The sequence below is a fragment of the Dicentrarchus labrax genome, unplaced genomic scaffold (genome assembly GCF_905237075.1).
Source record: "Dicentrarchus labrax unplaced genomic scaffold, dlabrax2021, whole genome shotgun sequence".
Taxonomy (NCBI): domain Eukaryota; kingdom Metazoa; phylum Chordata; class Actinopteri; family Moronidae; genus Dicentrarchus; species Dicentrarchus labrax.
In genome coordinates, this window is record NW_026136710.1 from 5,840,502 (window position 1) to 5,861,298 (window position 20,797).

Below are 20,797 nucleotides of genomic sequence, written 5' to 3' on the forward strand. Positions count from 1 at the left end.
ACGGGCTGCTCTGCCTTCTGCTGTTGCTGAGCTACTGCTGCTTCATAACACCGGGACTGTACACGGAGCAGGGGAGTGGACTACACTACAACGCCGGCCACTGCTTAGAGAAAATAGATAACGGTACCCGGGAGGAAACGTCTGTCATGAGTTAAAAGAGTCGTATGTTCGCTAAATGAAGTTTGACAGGCTAACGTCAGGTTTAGCCATCTTCAAGTAGCCAATTAGCTCCAGTGTCGGCTGCAAGTGCTGCCACTAGCTGCTAGCATTGGTTATATTAGCTGTGTGTGTGTTTTCCACTCGCATGGTGACAGCTTGCGTTACTTCTCTTTAGCCTGAGCTGCCAACCGGTTTCTAACGCTAGCTAGGTCACGTTGAAGGCTGTGAGTGAGTTATATCTCTGCGGTCTGCGCACTCTCTCTGTTGTGTGAAGTAACCTGACAGACGCATGATGGCTTTTACTATTTAATTAGCCCTTTAAGCTAGCAATGCGTACTACATTGTTTCAGAATAACGTTAGCTTCCCGGCGTCGGATTATTGCACACTGTGGTACAACCGTGCCCTGCCCAGCAGCGTCTCGTATAGCATTTCGCATAATGAGTGATCATTATGTAAAAGTTAAGGTTCAACTCGAGCAGATGAAATCATTTGGCGAGGATGCAGAGAAGGAGGGTGTGGACACCGAGGGGCAGGTTTCAGTGTCCTCTCCCCCGGCTTCCGTCTCACCGGACCCTTCCAGCCTCACCATCACTGGCCGAGATGCATCCAACTCCTCCATCACTTGTAAACAAAGGGGTAAAAGTCGTAGTAAGATGGGGAAAGATGACAAGAACTCTTGTGGCAAACACATCCCGGATCTGTCACTGCACGGGTCTGTGATTTCTCCCCATGTTGGGAGGAACTTGAATAGACTGGGGCATGAGCGGACACTGCACATCAAAGGAACTGGGAAGATCCTGCAGGGCAAGTCGGAGAATAACGGGAACTATGTAACCATCCATTCATCCAAAAACATTCAAGAAGCACGCCATGAGGACGGATTCAAACTTGCGAGGAGGAGAAGACCAGTGACGGTGGATACCGCAAAAGCCAAAACCTCGTTGGAGGCACTGAAGTTAAGCATCAAGCAGCTGAAGTGGAAAGAGGTGTGCTACATGAGAGTTTTGTTGTTGTTGTTGTTGTTGTTGTTGTTGTTCTTTTTTCTGTTTGTCTTAGAGAAATGCCATTAACACATGTGCCATGCAAGTTTTAATTCACATGAAGCACTAGGGGATCTAAGCAGCAGTGCACAGCTTGCTCCAGAGAGGATCCCTGACAGCAGCTGCTTAGTGCACCAGTGTTTCATTCGGATGACAACCAGCTTAGGCATTGGCCACAAGTGTGTGTGTGTGTGTGTGTGTGTGTGTGTGTGTGTGTGTGTGTGTGTGTGTGTGTGTATAGAACCTCTGTCGTACTGTTTGTTTTAATGTCTGTAGCCTTTTGTTTAGCTAAACACAGCGACTTTAGTCATTTAAGGGGAACTTAAACCTGCATGTGCACGGCTCGCGATGGCACAATCCTTCTTATGATATCAGCATAAGCTTCATGTGTGTATATGTGGGCCACTGACTACTGTAGACATTATTGGCCTTCACTAAAGTGTTTTCTTTTTGACTGATTTATTTTTTTAGCTCTCCTCTTGATGTTGATACAGGCTGGGGGTGTGATGAACTGGATTTGGGTTAGAGAGGTCACGGCCGCCTGCAGTGTCTCTCTGCATAGAGAGAACTAGAAGTAAAGGCCAACAATAAAAATTAACTGCAGTTTTCAAGGTTATGAATCTACACAGATCTACTGTAACCTGAGATAACTTTTCCTGGTCATTTAACAGGCATTAAAAGGCAGAGAAGCCATTAAACATTACTGTAATGGACAATTAAAACAGGATTAAAATCAATCTATTAATAATTACGTCAGCTGGCCTCCACCTGGAAGATGTGTCTGAATAGGGCTTTGGACTGGATTATGTAATAGTTTGCCTTTGTGCTTCTTGTCTTTGTTATTCAAGATCAAAACGGTACATTATGAGAGGCAGTATCTCTGACAAAATGTGAATCACAAAGCTGTATTTTTAGAAATAGGAAATGAGATTTAAGTCTGCTAGTCTCATGTATTTGTTAACTTTTATGCCAAATTTGCCCTCGTGAAGACACTTTGTTTAGGCTAATGTTAACACAATAATCTAATCTATGCAAACAGGTACATAACAGCAAGAAAACACTGCATATTTAAAGCCGCAGAACCTGATGCACAGCTTCTCTAAATTTATAATGTATTACTGATCTGTCAGAAAATAGACAGGAGATTTGATAGTGATAAGGTAAGGGACTGGATTCCCAAATACATGTGGGATTGTTTCTACTTCTCTAATATGTTGATTAATCTGTCCATCCATTGAAATGGTATGGACAACTGTCATTAAGCATTAAATTATCATTTATATGGAAATGGATCAGTGTGGTCACTTTCCTGTCTATATAATTTCTGTGAGGACCCTCGGACCGGGGAAGTTTGTTTCGGGCTGATCATGTGGCAAGCTAAAAGTCAAGCTAATCATTAATAATAGTAATAATAATAATAATGTTAATATAGATGTAATTTGCACAGTATGTGAAAAACGTTTTAATACTACATTTGTATTAGGAATTTTCAGAATTGGTATTATAAAGTAAATTGTAAATGGAGTAATTTCACCTTCCTCAAGTACTGCCTATAATGTTTTGCATGACTACATATTTATAGTAGAACTACAGCGATTAGTTAATTATTAAACGGACAGATAATTAAAGGGGAACGTTTTATAATCGGCCATTTTTCAAGCATTGCATTGTTTATTATTGCATTATTGCATTTATAGTAAGTTTAATATGTTTGGGTTTGACAAAACATTTAATGATATTACCTCTTGTGCACTAGAAAGGTTTTCTTTGTTTTCAGTATCCCTATCAAAGTTTGAAGAAGTCACTGATTGAAAACCTGGCACATTATTAAGTAGATGACAGGATCACCTGTAACTCAGCCACACCCTAACAACGTCAGTTTGCATGTATACAATTACAGAGGTTTGATGTGTACCAGAGTTGTTTTAAATGAATAGCAACAACTTTAAAAGATTTATGAGAGGGCTAATTGATCCACTTCTTATTTCTGCGAGCCACAAACGCCATCTGGTCAGTTTGAATGTGATGCAATTAATACCTGCTATCAGCCATTATTAACATAGTCTCCATTATGCATGAGGAGTAAAGAAGGCCAATGCGGTGAGACAGGTGAAGTAAAGACTCTACTTATCAACGGTGACCACGCAGTGACACTTAAACCCTACCAGGTCTGGTATCGGAAACGGTAGACTGAAGGCCTATACATTACCACGCTTTGTCCTCGTGGTCCACCCCCAACAAAGTCAAGGGCGTTATAGATCCTGTGACATTTTGAAAGTACCTGTCAGCATCGTCGAAGGAGCTGAAACTCCAGTAGCCTTGTTCTATTTGTCAATTATGAAATTAACATTGATTGGTGAAGAATCCCTTTATCAAGTAACACGTAGCAGCAAGTAGGATTAAAACATAGGACACCGGATACAGTTTTGGATGGTTTATGAGGACGTTTCATTGACTTGGGTTGAGTTGGCTTTAAGGTGCATTTACACCCAAATTACTACGTCGCTTCTGGCCTGAGAGACAGCTGTCAACTGACTTTCAGCATATGGCATTCTCTTAAACAGTGGGAAATGATTATCCTTAAGCTCCTCTAATCCAATAGAGTGTTAGTCCTCTTTGAGGCAGAGAGAGAATGGCAGGCCTGAGGGTCTGAGTGACAATTCCAGAAAATGAGACTAATAACCGTGCATTTAATCACGGGCTTGGTATTTTGATTAGAATCCTACAGACTAAGCTGACATGTTGAATTAAACCACATTCATTTTAAAATCCCTGCCACCTAGAGGAGGAACCTTGTAGTTGTATCATGAAAATATCATGAAAATAATAACATGTATAACTCTAGTATTATAAATACTGGGCTTCAGTGAGCAAAGTACTTTCATTCACAAAGTGGCTCAGAAAACAAAGTTAGGCCACACAATGTGTTGAACGTGTCTGTCTCTCCATACATACACAAGATGGCTATTTGTGGGCTCTAGATACTGCTCAAATTAATTTGACCTCCTTCCCTGATGCAATTAGACAGTTATACGCTGGCATTTGTGTGGCAGTATTTATAGCAGCTCCTGGCTGTCGAGCAGGGTTTCCCTGTTTCACGCGCTCACATGCTAACTCATTAATGAGATGCAACTCTGAGAAATATCCTGAAGCTGGGCAGTGAGGTGGGTCACATGAGAGTAGAATTTAAGAGTGGTGACAATAAGCTGCTGACCTTCCAACGCAGCCCGATATTGAGTCCTGATGTAATACAGTTAAAGATAGACTCCATGACGCTGATGTTTTGAAACCTCGGATGTGACACAAAGCTGTGTCACGTTGAGCTATATTAACCACGAGCTAGGTGGATGATTCAAATCTGTTTCACCAGGCTATAGTGCACGCAGATCATTTTAACGATAAAGAGAAAGCTTCCCCACTGTAACAGGGTTAATCTTCTTATTAGTAGGAGCCGTATCACAACTGCTAAAGTTAGACCACATTCCCACGAGTATTTGTGATGCATCAACTGCAAACGTCCATTGTGCTGCATTTAAATAAAACCCAACGGTGGCTTTGATTAACTGAATGCAGTGTGCGTAAATACAAAAGCAGCCCAGTGTTTTAAAAAAGCTGAAACTTCTTGATTGGAGATTTGACAGAGCACAGGTAGAAAACTTCTAGTAACAGACCTCAGCAGCTGATTAAATCTGTCCAGTTTCCCAGTTACTAAAAAGCAGATTGTGCTTTGATGCAGAGAAGTGAAACGCGGCAGCGTGCGGGAGAAATTATTTAATATTGGAAGCTGTCTTAATAGATGTTTATGCACTGTCAGGAGTCTAAACGCTTCTTGAAGTTGAAAGGCTGAATGTTTTCATGGAGTGGAGTTTGTGTTCTGTACATCACACTATGATTTCCTGTTCTTTTGACTTCATTGTAACAACACATTTGGCGCATAATATGTAGTTTGCAGTGTGTAAGTGTTGGAAGGAGTCGAGGTATAGAGGACAAAAGCAGTGCTTTGTGCCAGTAGGATTTCCTGGCTCTCTAAATCCTTTTATAGTATCACTTCCTCTCTTCATTTCTCAGCTCATCGCTACAGAACAGGCACTACCTACCATCTTTAGGCAAGATTATCCCTCCACTGGGATTACCAGAAGGACAAACACCTTACCAATGTCCTGAATCATACTAACAGATTAAGCTAATTAATGTTCTTTTTCTTTTTGTGTGCTGTTCTCTCTCCTCTTTTTTTCAGTTTCCTCTGGGAAGACGAGCAGCCTGTGATATCTACTGGCATGGCGTTTCCTTCCATGACAATGAAAATATAGTCTCAGGGCAGGTGAACAAGTTCCCAGGTAATTCACCGCTTCTGCCTCTCTCCTCTCCTGTAACCTTTAGTTCTTCTATGTAAAGCACCCTACATTCAATGCTACTGCACTACCTGTAAGTGGAGTGATGGCTTTATTTCAGCTCGCAGTACTTCATTTCTACTCAGTATTCTGTAATCACCACAGAAGGGATTTAGTTAAAGCCTCGCTGATCCTTATTGCTCCAATGCTGACCTTTTCATGCCATGACAATAATCATTGCTTTAGAGACTCTAGAGATTATTGTATTGGTGAAAAATGTACATCCGAATCTACATCACTGGAGTCTTCTGGCTGGCATTTATCTTACACTATGATACCTGTGTCATGTCCTGTCTGTTTGCCTTATCAACATGGACAATCCTTCTTCTATAGATTTTTTTTCCCCAAAGCAATACAATTTCCTTAAAAAACTGCTATCAAAGTGCATTTTTATTGATATGTTACATGTCAGTCTTCTGCATTCATTGTACCTCTGACACAGCGCTTTGTGCATTGCAGGAATGATTGAAATGCTGAGGAAGATCAACATGAGTCGGGCAGTGCGCACTATGCAGGAGTTGTTTCCAGAAGAGTACGACTTCTATCCCCGTTCCTGGATCCTGCCCGAGGAGTACCAGCAGTTTTCCACACAGGTATGGATGGGTGCATAATGTCATAACAAAAACGGTGGATGTGATACATGGAGATTTTCTCTGGACTGAGGTTGTACTTCCTTCCAGTGAAAAATGGATACTGTATGTTGAAGTAGAGGTCTTGTTCAACAAGATGAGAAAAGATTAGACGTGAAAACTATTTTATGAAGGGTTTTAAGCTTTATTTAAGCTTGTAAACTGATGTGGAAATTTCTTTTACAAGAGAATCCTGGCCAAAATGCAGACAAAAAAATACAAAAATCATGCAACAGATTAAACAGCAGTAAAGCATAATTAAATACTAAGAGGGCTTTTTCTTTTGCAGACTATTCTAAGTGGCCGGAGCTGAAAACATTAAGGCCTCCTTTCCCATCTCCGTTCTTATAGTTGGGACAGACAGCAGATTATATCTCGTGATCGGAGATAAAGATTGCTTTGATAAATTCTCAGAAGGGCTTTGTAAATAAAAGTATACTTGAGCGACTCGACGTCTGGAAAGAGAGGGGCCAGAAAAAGCTCTGAAAAGTAAAGTAACAGTGTTTCTTCTTGCCTTGCTTCTTCTGAATTTTGTTTTTAAAAAGTTCATATTTCAACAAGAAACAACCAGTATACAGATGTCTTCACACTGCTAGTGCTCTTGTCCCTGTCCACCATTATAGCTGCTCACCATACTACATTGCAACAGCAGTGCTGCTCTCTTCTTCATAATATGACTGTTTAATTCTTGTCACGCGCTTTCTTCACTGCTCAATTTCCTCGAGGGAAAAGACAGACTGTAACACATTTATGAATTTTACCCTTTATGGTCATCTGACACCCCTTACCACATGGTTGAATCCAGGAGGATTATCTTGTAATGGCAATACAGTATTTAGCAAGTGTAGACTGAAGTGTCGAGAGAAAGAGTTACGAAAAGAATAGTGGAAGAATGAGCAATCCATCAGCTGCTTTTCCCTGGTTGACTACAATGTTCAAGCATGTCACAACCAGTTACCGAGTGTGACGTTCACCGACAACCAGCCATAAATAAACTGACACTAAAAGCATTTACCTAGATTTGTGTGTTTGTGTTAATCAATTTAGGAGTAATGAGACAAGGAAAGAACTATTATAATGTATTTTGTTATCAATGTTCTTCCTCCATGCCATTTTGGAACGAAGCTACAGATTTGTATTAGTCAGTGTGGTATGTACTTACTCTGCAACATTCAGATTTGTCTCCACCACAGCAAACAGTTTTTGGCAGCCACTTCTTGTTAACAGCAGTACTATTAGCATGGGGATTTCAGTTTTTATCTGAATTGGTGATATACTGTAATAGCATGGACAGATGGTCTGTAGTTCTGTTCAAAGGAAATCATATTTAGCAACCATATATTATGTCCAGCAGGGGGCACCAGAATATCACTATTATAATTCCACTTTAGTTTAGTTTAGAGCAGACAAAAGTTCTTCCCTCTAGAAAGAGTTTTACACAAATCTTAGGCTTTTGTTCTAAATGGTCTGTATGTCACAACATCAGGGCTTAGCTATTACATAGTATAGGACTGGCCTTTGACTTACTGCATATATAATATATGCTGTATGATGATAACATTTCTGAGGAACTCTGAAGACCATAAAAAAACACTAGACTAATTTAAAGATATATATTTTATTTACCTTGAAGGTAGAGATGATAAATAAGGGTATTTATTTAACGCTATTGCACAGTAATGGACTCATCAAGGGTCCATAATGGTAGCCACACTTCTTTAATGTCCATGATTTCTTGGGTTAATTTTTCCTTCAGAAAGTTGTTATTCTCTCTTGTAAACTATTACAAAAAGACAACATAATCCCTGGTGTATGTAAAAATGAACTATAAAGAAAGTCTTAATTGACTTTATTGCTTAATCTAAGTAGGAGTTCAGTTATAGCCATGTTACTAACTTCATTAACTAATTTATTTGTAAGAAGAAGACGGAAGATGATCATTAAATGAATGTATGAAACATGTGTGAATCAAGTGTTACTAATAATGGTCTTCGAGACGTTTGTGAACCTTATCCTTTCTCTGCTGTAGATTCGCATGGTGAAGGAGAACGATGCCACACTGAATCCCACTTTCATTGTAAAGCCAGATGGGGGCTCTCAGGGGGACGGCATCTACCTCATCCGTGACCCTAGTGACCTAAAGCTCATGCCGGGTTCACAGGCCAAACAGGCTGTAGTCCAGGAGTACATCCATAAGCCGTTACTCATCGACAAGCTCAAGTTCGATATCCGCCTCTACGTGCTGATAAAGTCCATGGAGCCATTGGAGATCTACATTGCCAAGGAAGGCCTGACACGCTTTTGCACCGAGCCCTACCAGGTAGCCATAATGGCACTAATGATGCCAGCGGGTTTACTGTTAAGCCGTTAATTTTCTCTTGGTGCCATGAAACATGTACTTACACTTTATATACAGATAATTAAGGTCACTCTTACTGTGATTGTGTAGGAACCAAGCCAGAAGAACCTAAGCCATGTCTTCATGCACCTGACAAACTACTCCCTCAACGTCCACAGCGGTAACTTTGTGCACTCAGACAGCCAGAGCACAGGCAGCAAGCGCACTCTCTCCAGCGTGCTGTACAGGCTGGCAGCTAAAGGCGTAGACATCAAGAAGGTGTGGTCGGACATCATCGCTCTTGTCATCAAGACTGTCATCGCTGTGGTGCCAGAACTTAAAGTTTACTATCAGGCTGATATACCGCCTGGCAAACCAGGACCCACTTGCTTCCAGGTGGGTAGTGGGGGGTAACATTGTCTTAGGAGGTAGAGATTAAATGCAAATAATAATTTATTGTTTGATTAATTCAGGTACTGTACATGGTTAAAATATTGCTATTTTGTTGGCAGCTAAACCAATAACTTCTGCTTGAATCCAATACAAATAAATAACATTTTAGATATAGATAGGAGGTTTTTGGTACACCGCTAGTTTACAGTCTACTTTATTCTAAAATAGAAATACAAAGTATGTAATTAAGGATGTGTTTGTGTCTCAGATATTAGGTTTTGACATCCTGCTGATGAAGAACCTGAAGCCAGTATTACTGGAGGTCAACTCTAACCCCAGTATGAGAATAGAACATGAACAGGAAGTAAGAGTAACTCTCAACATCAGTAATTTCATAATATTAGCATTATTATGCACTCTCATGTAATGAATATCTGTGTTTTCTTTCAGGTGTCACCAGGAGTTTTTGAATACGTTCCTAGTCCTGTTGACGAAGAGGTCAAAGTGAGTGTGATCAGGGACACTCTGCGCCTTATGGATCCTGGCAACAAGAAACCTTCAATGTAAACACACACATTTACACACACGTACACGCACAGCGAACACACAGTTCGAAGTTGTAGTTCTTACTTCCCCCGCTCTTTATCTGCTGGTCTTAAGAGTCAATTTTTAAGGGCAGGATATCTTACTCTGCCCATCCCTCCTCGGAGCCCTGCTCTGCACCACTCAACAGCTCCCCATAAGCCTGTTAAATGGAAAAATTAAATTCAGTTGAGCCGCAGTTGAAATTCACACATTCCTGCTGTACAAGCTTGGTGGCTCAGTCTCTCTGGCTCACTGGCCCTGTGTTGTGCCTGGCAATAAATCTCCTCTACCATTAGGGTTTGGGTTTGTTTTTTTCCCCCTCTCAATATGTTTTTCTTCTATGACAAGAAGATTTACTGTTCCTATTCTACCACCATCTCCATTTCTTGCCTCTATTCCCCTTTCTCTCCCTTTCTCCCCCTTTCTCCCTCCTCCCCTCACTTCTTTCTTGCCTTCTCCCGAGATTATCTCCTATATCAGATATTTGATCTGCTTAGTTCTGCAACTGAGAGGGATATCTTCTTGGGGATAATACCCACTTAACTATTATAATCATGACCAGTGCCATATTGATATAATGCGCCTATAATATTTTGAATCCTCATTCCTCCTGCATTGCTGGAATCTGCAGAACCACATCTTGTACTTGTCAATGGATGAAATACACTAAAGCACAGTGTAGTAGACACATTTAGCATTCTGTGCGTTTTGACCTGTCTACTTTTAGAGACCCCTAATCCTTTAATCGAATGTCCCTCACACGGATGTCCTGTTTCATGTTGACTTAGACTTCAGGCCCTGTGTTAGTGGGAGTTATTCAAAACCTTTATATCTTTATACATTTATTTCATACAATTATTGAGCTTGAACAATTACTCAAGTAGTCGATTGACAGAAAATTTACCCTTTTTTGAGTCATTTTTCAGGCAGAAATGTCAAACATTTTCTAGTCCTTAATTTGCCCTTCTTCGTCTTAGGTGATGATAAATGTATTATCTTTGGGTTTTGGATGTTGTTTAGACATGTCACTCTCAGCTTTAGGAAATTTGTTTGTGTTGATTGCTGATATTAATAATGAAATTAAAGCTAGACTGATAATAATCGACTTGGCTGATCGGCTTGGCTTATATCAGTATCAGTGCATATGGGTACTGATGAATAACAAAAAGACCCATAACAGAAAGAAAAGATATGTTAGGGGTATGTTATAATTCAGAAAGAGTGTCAGATCTCGGAAATGTTTTTTTCTGTTATGTATTTATATAGAAAAAGACTGATATGTCATTATTACTTTTTTTCACTCTCAAATATCTATATTGGTGTCAGCCAAAATCCAGTATTATTATAGTAGCTATGAAAGTGACAATTTGTTGCAACTTGTTGAGAAATACTATCATAAAATAATATTTGTTGTCTTGTCAAAATGTAGCTTTTAGTTCATTAGCTTTTTAGTTCTAACATAACATTTAAAAAGTTTACCTTATATACTGCACAGTGATTTGTCACTTATTTATAATGTGACAACGGATTATGTTTCAAATCATCAGTCTCATTTAACTGTGTACATACCGGCATGTATTTCCTGTTTTATTCTAGACACACACAGAAACTAGATCTCCCAATTTTAAGCATCCTAAAGCCAATTAAGTAGTGGGAGAATATCTTTATGAAATACCTCTGTGAGAGAGTATTTACAGTTTGCAGTCATGTGGTGAAAAGAGGCAGAAGTCCAGACTGGAACAAGGTGCATTATGGAGGAAACGAGTTCAGTGATCTTTAATACGATATAATTCAGGGTCTATAAAAGTGTAACACAGCTGAGCTAGTGGGCTGTAGAAGAAACAGTGACACTGACAAGGACGGGGTTTATGATGTGAGGGAAGTTATAGACACTAGACAGTATTTTCGTGTAGTCTCATGTATCTTTACATTTGCAGGAATATACCATGGCACTAAACAGGGTGGAAGTGTTAATAAAGTTATAAACTTAATGGAGAGATAAAACATATTATTCCTGAGCAGTTATATTATTAGAGAGCAATAATGACAACAAATATTACTAAATGACAATAATGGCATAAGATAGCAAGTACCAGCGGCCTAAGGTAATAGGGTGCAGGTGTATGAGGTGTGATTAGGGATTTGGGATGCTGATGATAAGTCAGTCCTCAGCTATTAAATAATTATTGATTAACAGTAATAAGAATGTTGCTAATCAGTGATTAGGAGATACAAAGTGGACCCAGATGAAAGGTGAAACTAAATCACTGGCTTTTAGCCTTCAACTCCCACAGTACATTTCTTATCATAAATTAGGACAGTAATATTGTAAAAGCCTAAGGCCAAAATATTTCTATATGCCATCTATATACATGAGAAAATCAAGCCGCAGTAATAATTCTGCTGTGGTTTAGCACAATTGAAAATGTTTGCTTCCCAAACACAAAGATTTATTATTCATGTCAGGTTGTGGTTGCAGGGAAGTGTGTCAGCTTTGCAGATAAAGAGTGATTTTTGCGGTTTAGGGGGTAGATATGCTAATTATGTCCCAACTAGCTAGTGCTAATATTTATTAAATTAGCCATTAGATTGGATATGCCCCGAAAAATTTAATCATCACTGCAGCCAACGACGTGGGTGGAAAATAGGAACTCATTAATCATTCAGTTCCACAGTGTGTTCTTTATGTGTTGACACAGGCACAATAGCAGATGCATTGTACACACGTGTTGGCTGTCTGATGGAAAACACAGGCTTTTGCTACATTGAATTTTATCCATTTTAAATTAAGCCATTTGTGTGTGAGGATGTGCCACTAGCCAGTGGTGGAAGCACACAGATTCTTTAGTGAAGTAAAAGTACCAGCACCACAGAGTAAAAATACTCTTACATTCAAAATTTTATGTAATTAAAAGTACTAAAGTATCATCAGCAAATGTATGTATGTAGGTAGGAAAGAAGAAAAAACAAAGTTAAGTTACCGTCTGTTTTTTTCTCCAAACCTTTCTCTAATCTTTGTTTTTATTTGTGAGGTGTTGGATATTTTACCTCTGGGGTTTGAACGGTTATTCAAATGAAACCATCTGAGAAGTTTATGAGTTTTTCAGTTCCACCAAAGAGACATTTCCCCTCTAGACATCTGAAATGTGACAAGGGGCCTCATAAGGGGCCACAAGCCGAAAATATTGGAACCACTGCTTTAATCTTTGAGATAATATTGAACTTTATAAGGTTATTATATGATCCTTTATGTATAATCTTGAAGGGATAGTTCAGTTATTTTTAAGTGGGGTTGTATGAGGTACTTATCCATAGTCAGTATATCACTGACAGTAGATGGTGGTTAACATGTCCCTAGTTTGGAAAGAAAGAAGGAGGAAGCAGGGAACAACACCATCCAAGATCCACCTAACTGCAGAATATAAAATAAATAAATATAAAAACATCACAGTAAATAAATAGATAAATAAAACTAACACAATTAATGCAAGCTGTTCCAAAAACTGAGAAAAAAAGAAACTCTACTGGTCTGATTACAGGAAATAAGCAAGGCAGACAAGAATTGGGTAACCATTTTGTATCAGAATCAGACTCTTTTGACATGATTGAAGCTGGCATTCACATGCATAAATTTAGATTCAGTTCAATTTATTTACTGCACAGATGGCCTACCAGCAAGAATTTACTTGTGTTGTGTTTGCTGACAGCTGTTCAGCAGTGGGATGGATGGGATCCAGTCATTCAGAGCGCAGAGTTTAGACTGAAGTCACCCCCGTATGAATTTGACTCGTCAAGATGAAGTGAAAGGGGGGCGAGAACTGACCAGGCACACAATACAAAGGTACAGCTGAGTTAGAAATGGTGTTGCTAAAAGGAGACAGAGTGAGCGCTTATATAAGAGAGATTAGTAAATATAAAATGGCACAAGGGTGGGGGGCGGCGGGGTAGGGGGTGGATTAGTGGCATTTTGGAGAAAAGAAAAAGGGGAAGAGATAAATGGGGAATTATGAGGAGGAGAGTGCGATGGTATCAGTGACTCTCAGACATGTACTTCTCGCAGCCAGCTCATTATTCTGGTGTATAATGTCTCTCAGGGTGATTTATGAGCCATTATGAGAGGTGTGTGTGAGTGTGGGTGAGAACAAAAAGCTGAAATTCATGGAGCGCATACCTTAAAATAGGGTGCAAGGGACATGATTGCAAAAGCATCATCTGCATAAAAAGAAATAATATGTGCCACTTCTGAGTGGGGTTTGAGTGCAGTCAAAATCAGCTATGATTGAACCATGTGTCCAAAATGCAGTGTTTTTTAAAGTGAATACCTTTTCTCATTGTGTTCCTGTGGAAGATTTGATTAACATGCTTATAATCCCCATTTTAAACCTTCAATAACAGATTTTTTTTGCCACTTGAGGGCAGCGACCAACTCCTAAGGAAAATATCTGTCTCTTTATTGGCTAATATTACTATTTGCTATGTTGACCAGAGAGGCTAACTGTGGCTTTCCGCTGCGCTAAGAAGGTCGTGTGTTCAGTTTTTTTTTTTTTTTCTAAAAACATCTGCCTGCTGCTTCCGAAAATAGCACTCCGAGAGAGGTGAGAGTGAACCAAAGTAAAATTGCAGTAAAGAGCTGAAACTGTACATACAGCTCTGTAAAGCCAAGGGGAGCTTCGGGTGACAACTTTCTGTATGTTCATTGCTTTGAGCAACCCTTTTCACATTGGCATTTGATACGTTGTTATTGAAAAAATATTGATTTTAGCAGCTTTAAGTTTTCTGATTCTTGTGGTTGTGTGGATAGAAACAAGTGAAAAAAAGGCAGGGGAGTTAAATCATTTATACACACAAAATGTTTATTGTTATCTGTGGGAGACTATTTCCTGTGTGTGTGTGTGTGTGTGTGTGTGTGTGTGTGTGTGTGTGTGTGTGTGTGTGTGTGGGTGTGTTTTGGTATGACTCATGCTCTGAGAAAAGCTCAGGCAATAAATTCAGATTTCTGAAATGAAAAAAAAGTGTGCGGACACTTTTGAGTTCTTTTCATTGACACATCTGGCAGCTTTAAAGACTTTTGACAGTGTGCAAAAGCTTAGAAGATTTATTCACCAGGAGGCCAGAAATAGCATTTATGCTGGGTAATGACAGCTGAATTAGGCCTCGTCCTCCTTGCATACACTCAACCAGCATTTGGCACTGGGCCTCGGTATGTCTTTTTAATAACCTGCCATCCTTTACCTTTTACCCTCTTGCTTCATCTCCATCACTTTCTTCCGTCCGTCTGCTGGGAATGTTTGGAGACATCCCCTTCACTGTCTGGCTGACAGCTTCTGTTGAAGATGTGTCGGTTTTTTAGCCGAGCCTTTCCTGTCTAAACAGATGTGGGTGGTGTCCCTCTGGCTGCTGAGGGATGATTGATTCTATTAAACATTCAGCAGTGCTCTCTCAGTGCCATTCACACTGCTTACTAATTCATAGAGAAAGAGACGGCCTCATAAAAGTCAGCCGTACTGTATCCCCTTGAATGTGCCTTTTTGTCTTTCTCATTGTTGCCCACGTGTTTGCATGGGCAAGCGTTGACCGTAGGAGTTGTCCTCAAATGCCCTGCACACCCACGCAGGTGTTTTCACTTATTCGCGCTGAAGCGACCTCGGCTCAGGTTGCTGTGATAGTTATTTGAGGTCACTGGACTCGGTGAATTAATGAGAATGACGAAGGTGGAATTGGTACTGGCGTACAGTAACAGGTGCGGCATGGCTAACAGGAGAGGGAGGGAGACAACAGTCAAGCACAGTGTGTACATGCCCACGCACAAAAACACACATAAAGCCTGGCTCCCATTAAATTTCTCTGAGAAGCAGCAGATCCCTTATGAAAAGCACAATGGCACAGCTGGTTAGTGAGAGACAGGCAGATAGTGTGGAGGGCAAAGGTCAGACAAATGAACTATGACCTGAAAGGTGTGGAAAATAGTGGGGCGGGAAGCAAACACAGCTGATACTCATCATATATTTATCGTAAATACATGCAATTTCACATTTTATTCCTAAAATAACACCCCAGTCAGGGATCCTGCTCAGATTTTGACATTGTTAGCTGTAATAGCTACAACAGTGGAAACGATGGTAAACTGTATTCGAATTAACTCTTTGCGCTTTTGGATTTTGCTCATTAAAACTTCTTAAAGGTACCCTGTGGATTTTTTTGACCTTCGTAACGCTTTGATAAGTGGGTGTCTGTTCTGCGCGCATGAACATGCTGTTGATGGTTTTGCACTATTCTGACAGAAACGCCAAGAAACGTAGCGATATGCCAGAAAAAGACTGCAAACGTGGACGTACACAATAAGAAATATTTTAGGAGAAAGAAAATGTGTTTGTATGGCCTTGATGATGGACATAATGCCTTTTGGTGAGAAGCACTGAGTCTAAGCAGGACAAAGAAAAAGTCCCTTGAGAGTATTTGCGATGCTCAGAGGTGCCCTGTGGAATATTGATGGTAACAGACAACCGCAACAACCCCCAAAAAACATGTTTTGTTTACTTTGAACTTTCTCACCAACACTGTGTGTGTGTGTAGCCTTCCAAACTAAAGCCTTTCTTTTAATATTTTTGGAACACATTTGTACCTGCTTATTTACATGGAACTGCTTTCTTGACCACTTTGATGCCATGGGAGAGTGACAGGCCGAAGCCATTGTCGATGGACTTGTTTTGGCCAGCTTGAGTAACTGACAGAGTGCTTTTATATGTCTGCCTCATCGGCATTCAAAGCACCAAGCAAAATGTCAATAACCATCAACAGTTGCTATGGAACTGGCAATGTGGGTCTTTGTCCGAACCAGACTTTCATTGACTATGTTCTATACAGAATAATACAACTGCACAGAGCCACTGTGGATTTCCAGGAGGCATCACCTGGGTATATATTTTATGTTTTTATGATTCACTGCACTTCCTTTGTGGGATTTGTTTTACTTAAGTAACCACACTCGGTGACAAGTATCAACTCTTCATAAGAATTCAAAACTGATTTTGAAAGTCTGAATGCCAAACCTGTAGCAGGTAGGTGCGTCTTGCTGCTGATGCAGTTAAATGTTGTTGATGTAAGCACAGACAGTAAAAAGACTGTACGGAGGCAGTGAGATGAGCAAGTGAAAAGAGAGTTATTTATCCTTCATACAACATTACTCTTTCCCGTTTCCCCCTGCCAAGCCAGACTGTAAGTGCAGACTCAGGTGAAAAGCTTGGTGCATTTATCTACCTCAGGTGATTGGCTGTCTGTTACTCAGCTGACAAAAGTTCTCCGGGTCCAGACCATAAGGTCATGGTCTTGTGCTTCAGTCCTGCAGGGCTTGAAGGCCATTACTCCGTCCTAATGCTGGATAGCACAAACAGCAGTAAATGTAGAGACTTTTGTAGTCTTTAAATCTCCAGAGCTGCAGGTGAAATGCTTGGTCAGCTTACTAATACATTTAAAAAAGAAATGACTGCTATTGAAATGCCAGGGGGTAAAATGTATAATAATCTGTTGTTTTTGTTTCTGTCCGATCATTTCATGGCCATAGTTCCCATCCAAGAGGCGGGGAGGAGATTCCCATGGAGGCGGAGACACAAGAGAGGAGCCAGGATGAAGGAGCTCTGCCCTCGCTGTGTCTGAAGCAAGTCTACCCCAAGTACACCAAACAGTTCAACTACCTGCGGCTGGTGGAGCGAATCGCAGTTCTGTTCATACGCTTCCTCGGGGTCAAGGGCAATATGCGTCTGGGCCCCACTGCCTTCCGAACCTTCATCAGGTGCCGGTTTTATTTATTTATTTCATGCTGCTAAAAAGTCCATAAAGGTCCAAATAACTGATCTACTGATCTATATCAACACAAAGCTATCAATGATGTGCCAAACACAGACAAATGATGACTAGTAAATACAATATTAGAGCTACATTTAAGCAGAAAACGATCCATAGAATTCATAAAAACTAGGATGACATCAGATAGAAATTCATCAGTCATGTAGTCTGCTTTGGGTACATCTGCATTTGTTTCTTAAAATTAAATGCACTTTTTGATTCTCCAATAGTGTTCGGTAACTTGATCCATTCTATAGAAGCCCTGTACATACCTGTAATTAATATCTAGGATTAATTTGTTGTTGTTTATCTGCCTACTGAGTGGGATATGTATGTGTTTGACCAGACTGCTCTCATAAAGCTGGGCTAATTGAAGTTTATCAGAATCCTTTTTATGTGCGGTGACTGAACAATAATGAATTCATTTCACTTTTCATTGCTGATTAACTGAAAGTCTCATTCTGCTTCCAATTATCATTGATTTGGATTTAGATATGGTTAAAATCATGCTGTTTTTATTGACCCAGTATTTCAAATAAAGATAAAAATCTTTGCTTCCTAACAGCCAGACAGCAAAAAGTCTCGTTTATATCTAACTCACCGACATGAACACACATCTTGTCCTGAATCTTAACCTGTTGAACGAGCCACCAAACAAACATTCACCGGGGAAAAGTGCCCTGCTAACAGCAATTTGCCGGCTAAATAGCTAATTAGCTGCTCAACTGCCGCACATTAAGCATATAAAGCATATACTAATAATAATAAATATTACTTAGGTTCATTTACATGCAAGTGTGGTCCTTACTCATCAACACCACTAACAACACGCTGTCTGGGCATGTTATGTTGGTTTTCTGCTGGTTTTTGTTGTACTTTCCTGACGGTTCCCCTGCCGGGGCTCAGCCTGCCGGCAGCTGTCAATCAATCACCAAAGCCGGCAGCCGGCTGAGACGACCTTTTTTCTTCGTTTTAGTAATAAAAACTGTTTACAATACATTTAAAAAAAACATGTTGACATTATTTTTCACTGCAAAAAGGATTTAAACGTTCAGGTTGACATGTAAGACCTCCTGATTGTCTTTTAGGACCTGCAAACTGAGCAACAGTAACTTCACCATGGCTTCAGTGGACATCCTCTACATAGACATCACCCGTCGTTGGTCAGGGGCAGTGGCTGACTCTAGAGAAGCAGGTAACGCACGCACGTGTCACACACACACACACACACACACACACACACACACACACACACACACACACACACATAAATGCAAAAACAAAACCCTGACAGAGAAACAACATGTAGAGGACAAAGAGCCGAGTATCCTTGAGACTCGGAGCAAATAATGTGCTCGCAGATAATTGCATGTCATTCTTTGTCAGATTCCCTCTGACATTGTGCTACCATAATTGAAATGAGCTGAGATCACAATGTGACAGCGAAGAGAGTATCCGACATGAATTATTCAGACATTGCACCTTGCAAGGAATGTTTGCGAGGCGAAGCGGATGGATGGAGATCACATGGACCAGGATGGAAGGGCCTGTACAGAGGAGATTGTGGGCTGAATTTAGAATGAGCTCATACGTATTCAGGGTGACTGAAGTCAGAGTGTGTTATTTCTGCGTATGTGTATTGGAAGATTTGTGGGGAACCAAGTTGAGTTATAGAACTCAGATTTCTAAATATTTTTTGGGATATGTGGCAAAGTTTTCAAAGGAAAACATGAAGGAATTTATATAAATGCTGTCCTGATCTGTAACAATTTGAATCCACAGCAAGAGACCGACCAACTCTCACCATGTTAGTCCAGTGTAAAGTAGCATCTCATTCTTTTTACATACACCATGGATTCCTTGGTTTTCTGCACGTGTCTTCCTCTTCTAGGTTGAGAATGAAGGAGGCTGCAGTAGGGAAATATTAGGTGGGTAAAAATTCAGCTCCTGCTCAACTCATGCTCTCGTTGTTTTTCAGGTATGGGACTACAAGCGTTTGTGGAAGCATTTTTCCACCTGGCGGGTCGCAGGTTCAAATCCCTGGCGATGAGGGAGCAGGTAGCATCTCTGCTGGAGCTGTGCGAAGCTCAGCTGGAGTCCCAGTCGGGCGTCGAGGACAGACGCTCCGTGAGCTGCAGCAGGGCGCTGCCGCGAGCTAACAAGACTCAGACGCTGGGCCTCACCAACCCTCAGCTCAACTCTCCGGCTCCCCTGCGAAGGGCGGCCAGCCAGGACTACCGACTGCATCAGAGACTCAAGCCTCGCACACTCAGGGCCAACGTGGAGAACTGACGAGAGTCATCCAACTCCCAAACACTGCCGTTAGCTCTCTCCACAGGAGCAGGGGGGAAATTATGCATCCATCTCTCCTCTGCTGCTCCCGCAAAGGGGGGATGATGGGAGCTGAGAGAGGGACTAGCTCGACCCCTGCTGGCTGACTTGCAGGAGTACTGTTCTCAGCCTGATTGCTTTTTTTTTTTCCAGAAGGAAAAGATGTCCGGGGGGGTATGAGTGGAAATAGAACGAGGAGTAAAAGGAGGTTGGTGCATTTCTTCCTCCCCTCCTGATGAACGATGTAGTCCAATCAGGGGGAGGATAAGGCTACTTTTAATATACCTACTGATTCTACAGGGCAGCTATCTGCTTCCCTTCACCTCTGTCTGGCAACACGTGCACCGAAACAAACTTTCTTTTTCAGGGATAACATTAAGACGCTCCAACTACATTCAGTGCATTTACACACGTTACACATAAATAAACGGGTGTAAGGGAGTGTCCTCAGTGTGTGTATTATATTCTTGAATTTGCACAACAAGCTCTTTGAACCATTACTTTTGCACAGAAATGGATGTGAGGGTGACTGAGCATTTGTGTGGGCATATTGTGAATGTGTGTGAGCGTGCGTGTATGTACTGTACTTTATTTATTTGTGTTTAGCCCAATGGTGAAAGCCTATTTACAGCCAGTGGCTCAGCTGTGCATTCTAACTCCGTGAGCCCATTAGTGACGAGTTAAGTGAATAAGTATTCAAAGGGAAAAGGCCACGCCGCCACTTATCCTCTTTCAGTTCAGCAGCTATTCCTGTCAGGCAGCCTCAGACCCATCATGCGAACGTGTTTTTTAGGATGATTACTTTATAACCACACGACTGCCATTGAGAATTAATTATTGCAGAAGTAATCGCATGGCACAAAATGTCACAATTTAGACAGTTTTCTTAAATGTTATTCAGATTGCTTTTTGTGATAAAACCTTATCCGACACACAGAAGGACCGCCGCCGGTGGACGCAGAAAGGTCTTAGATCATCGCCGTCATTTCAGATTATTCACACTACAGTTACTCTACTGGACGTTCATCGTTGAATTGTATGTTTTTTCTTTTACACTAAGATTATTAAATTGATTTGTCACACGCAGA

The 20,797-nt window shown here is 40.8% G+C and overlaps 1 protein-coding gene across 1 annotated transcript; it reads left to right on the forward strand.

The window, feature by feature from the left end:
* ttll11 (tubulin tyrosine ligase-like family, member 11) lies at window positions 1-20,797 on the forward strand. The gene is made up of 10 exons (XM_051411719.1): window positions 1-1,146; window positions 5,438-5,537; window positions 6,051-6,184; window positions 8,250-8,540; window positions 8,670-8,954; window positions 9,220-9,315; window positions 9,402-9,514; window positions 17,098-17,325; window positions 18,467-18,573; window positions 19,357-20,797. Exons 1-10 carry the CDS (start codon window positions 598-600, stop codon window positions 19,668-19,670), a joined length of 2,217 nt encoding a protein of 738 aa, XP_051267679.1. The 5' UTR covers window positions 1-597; the 3' UTR covers window positions 19,671-20,797.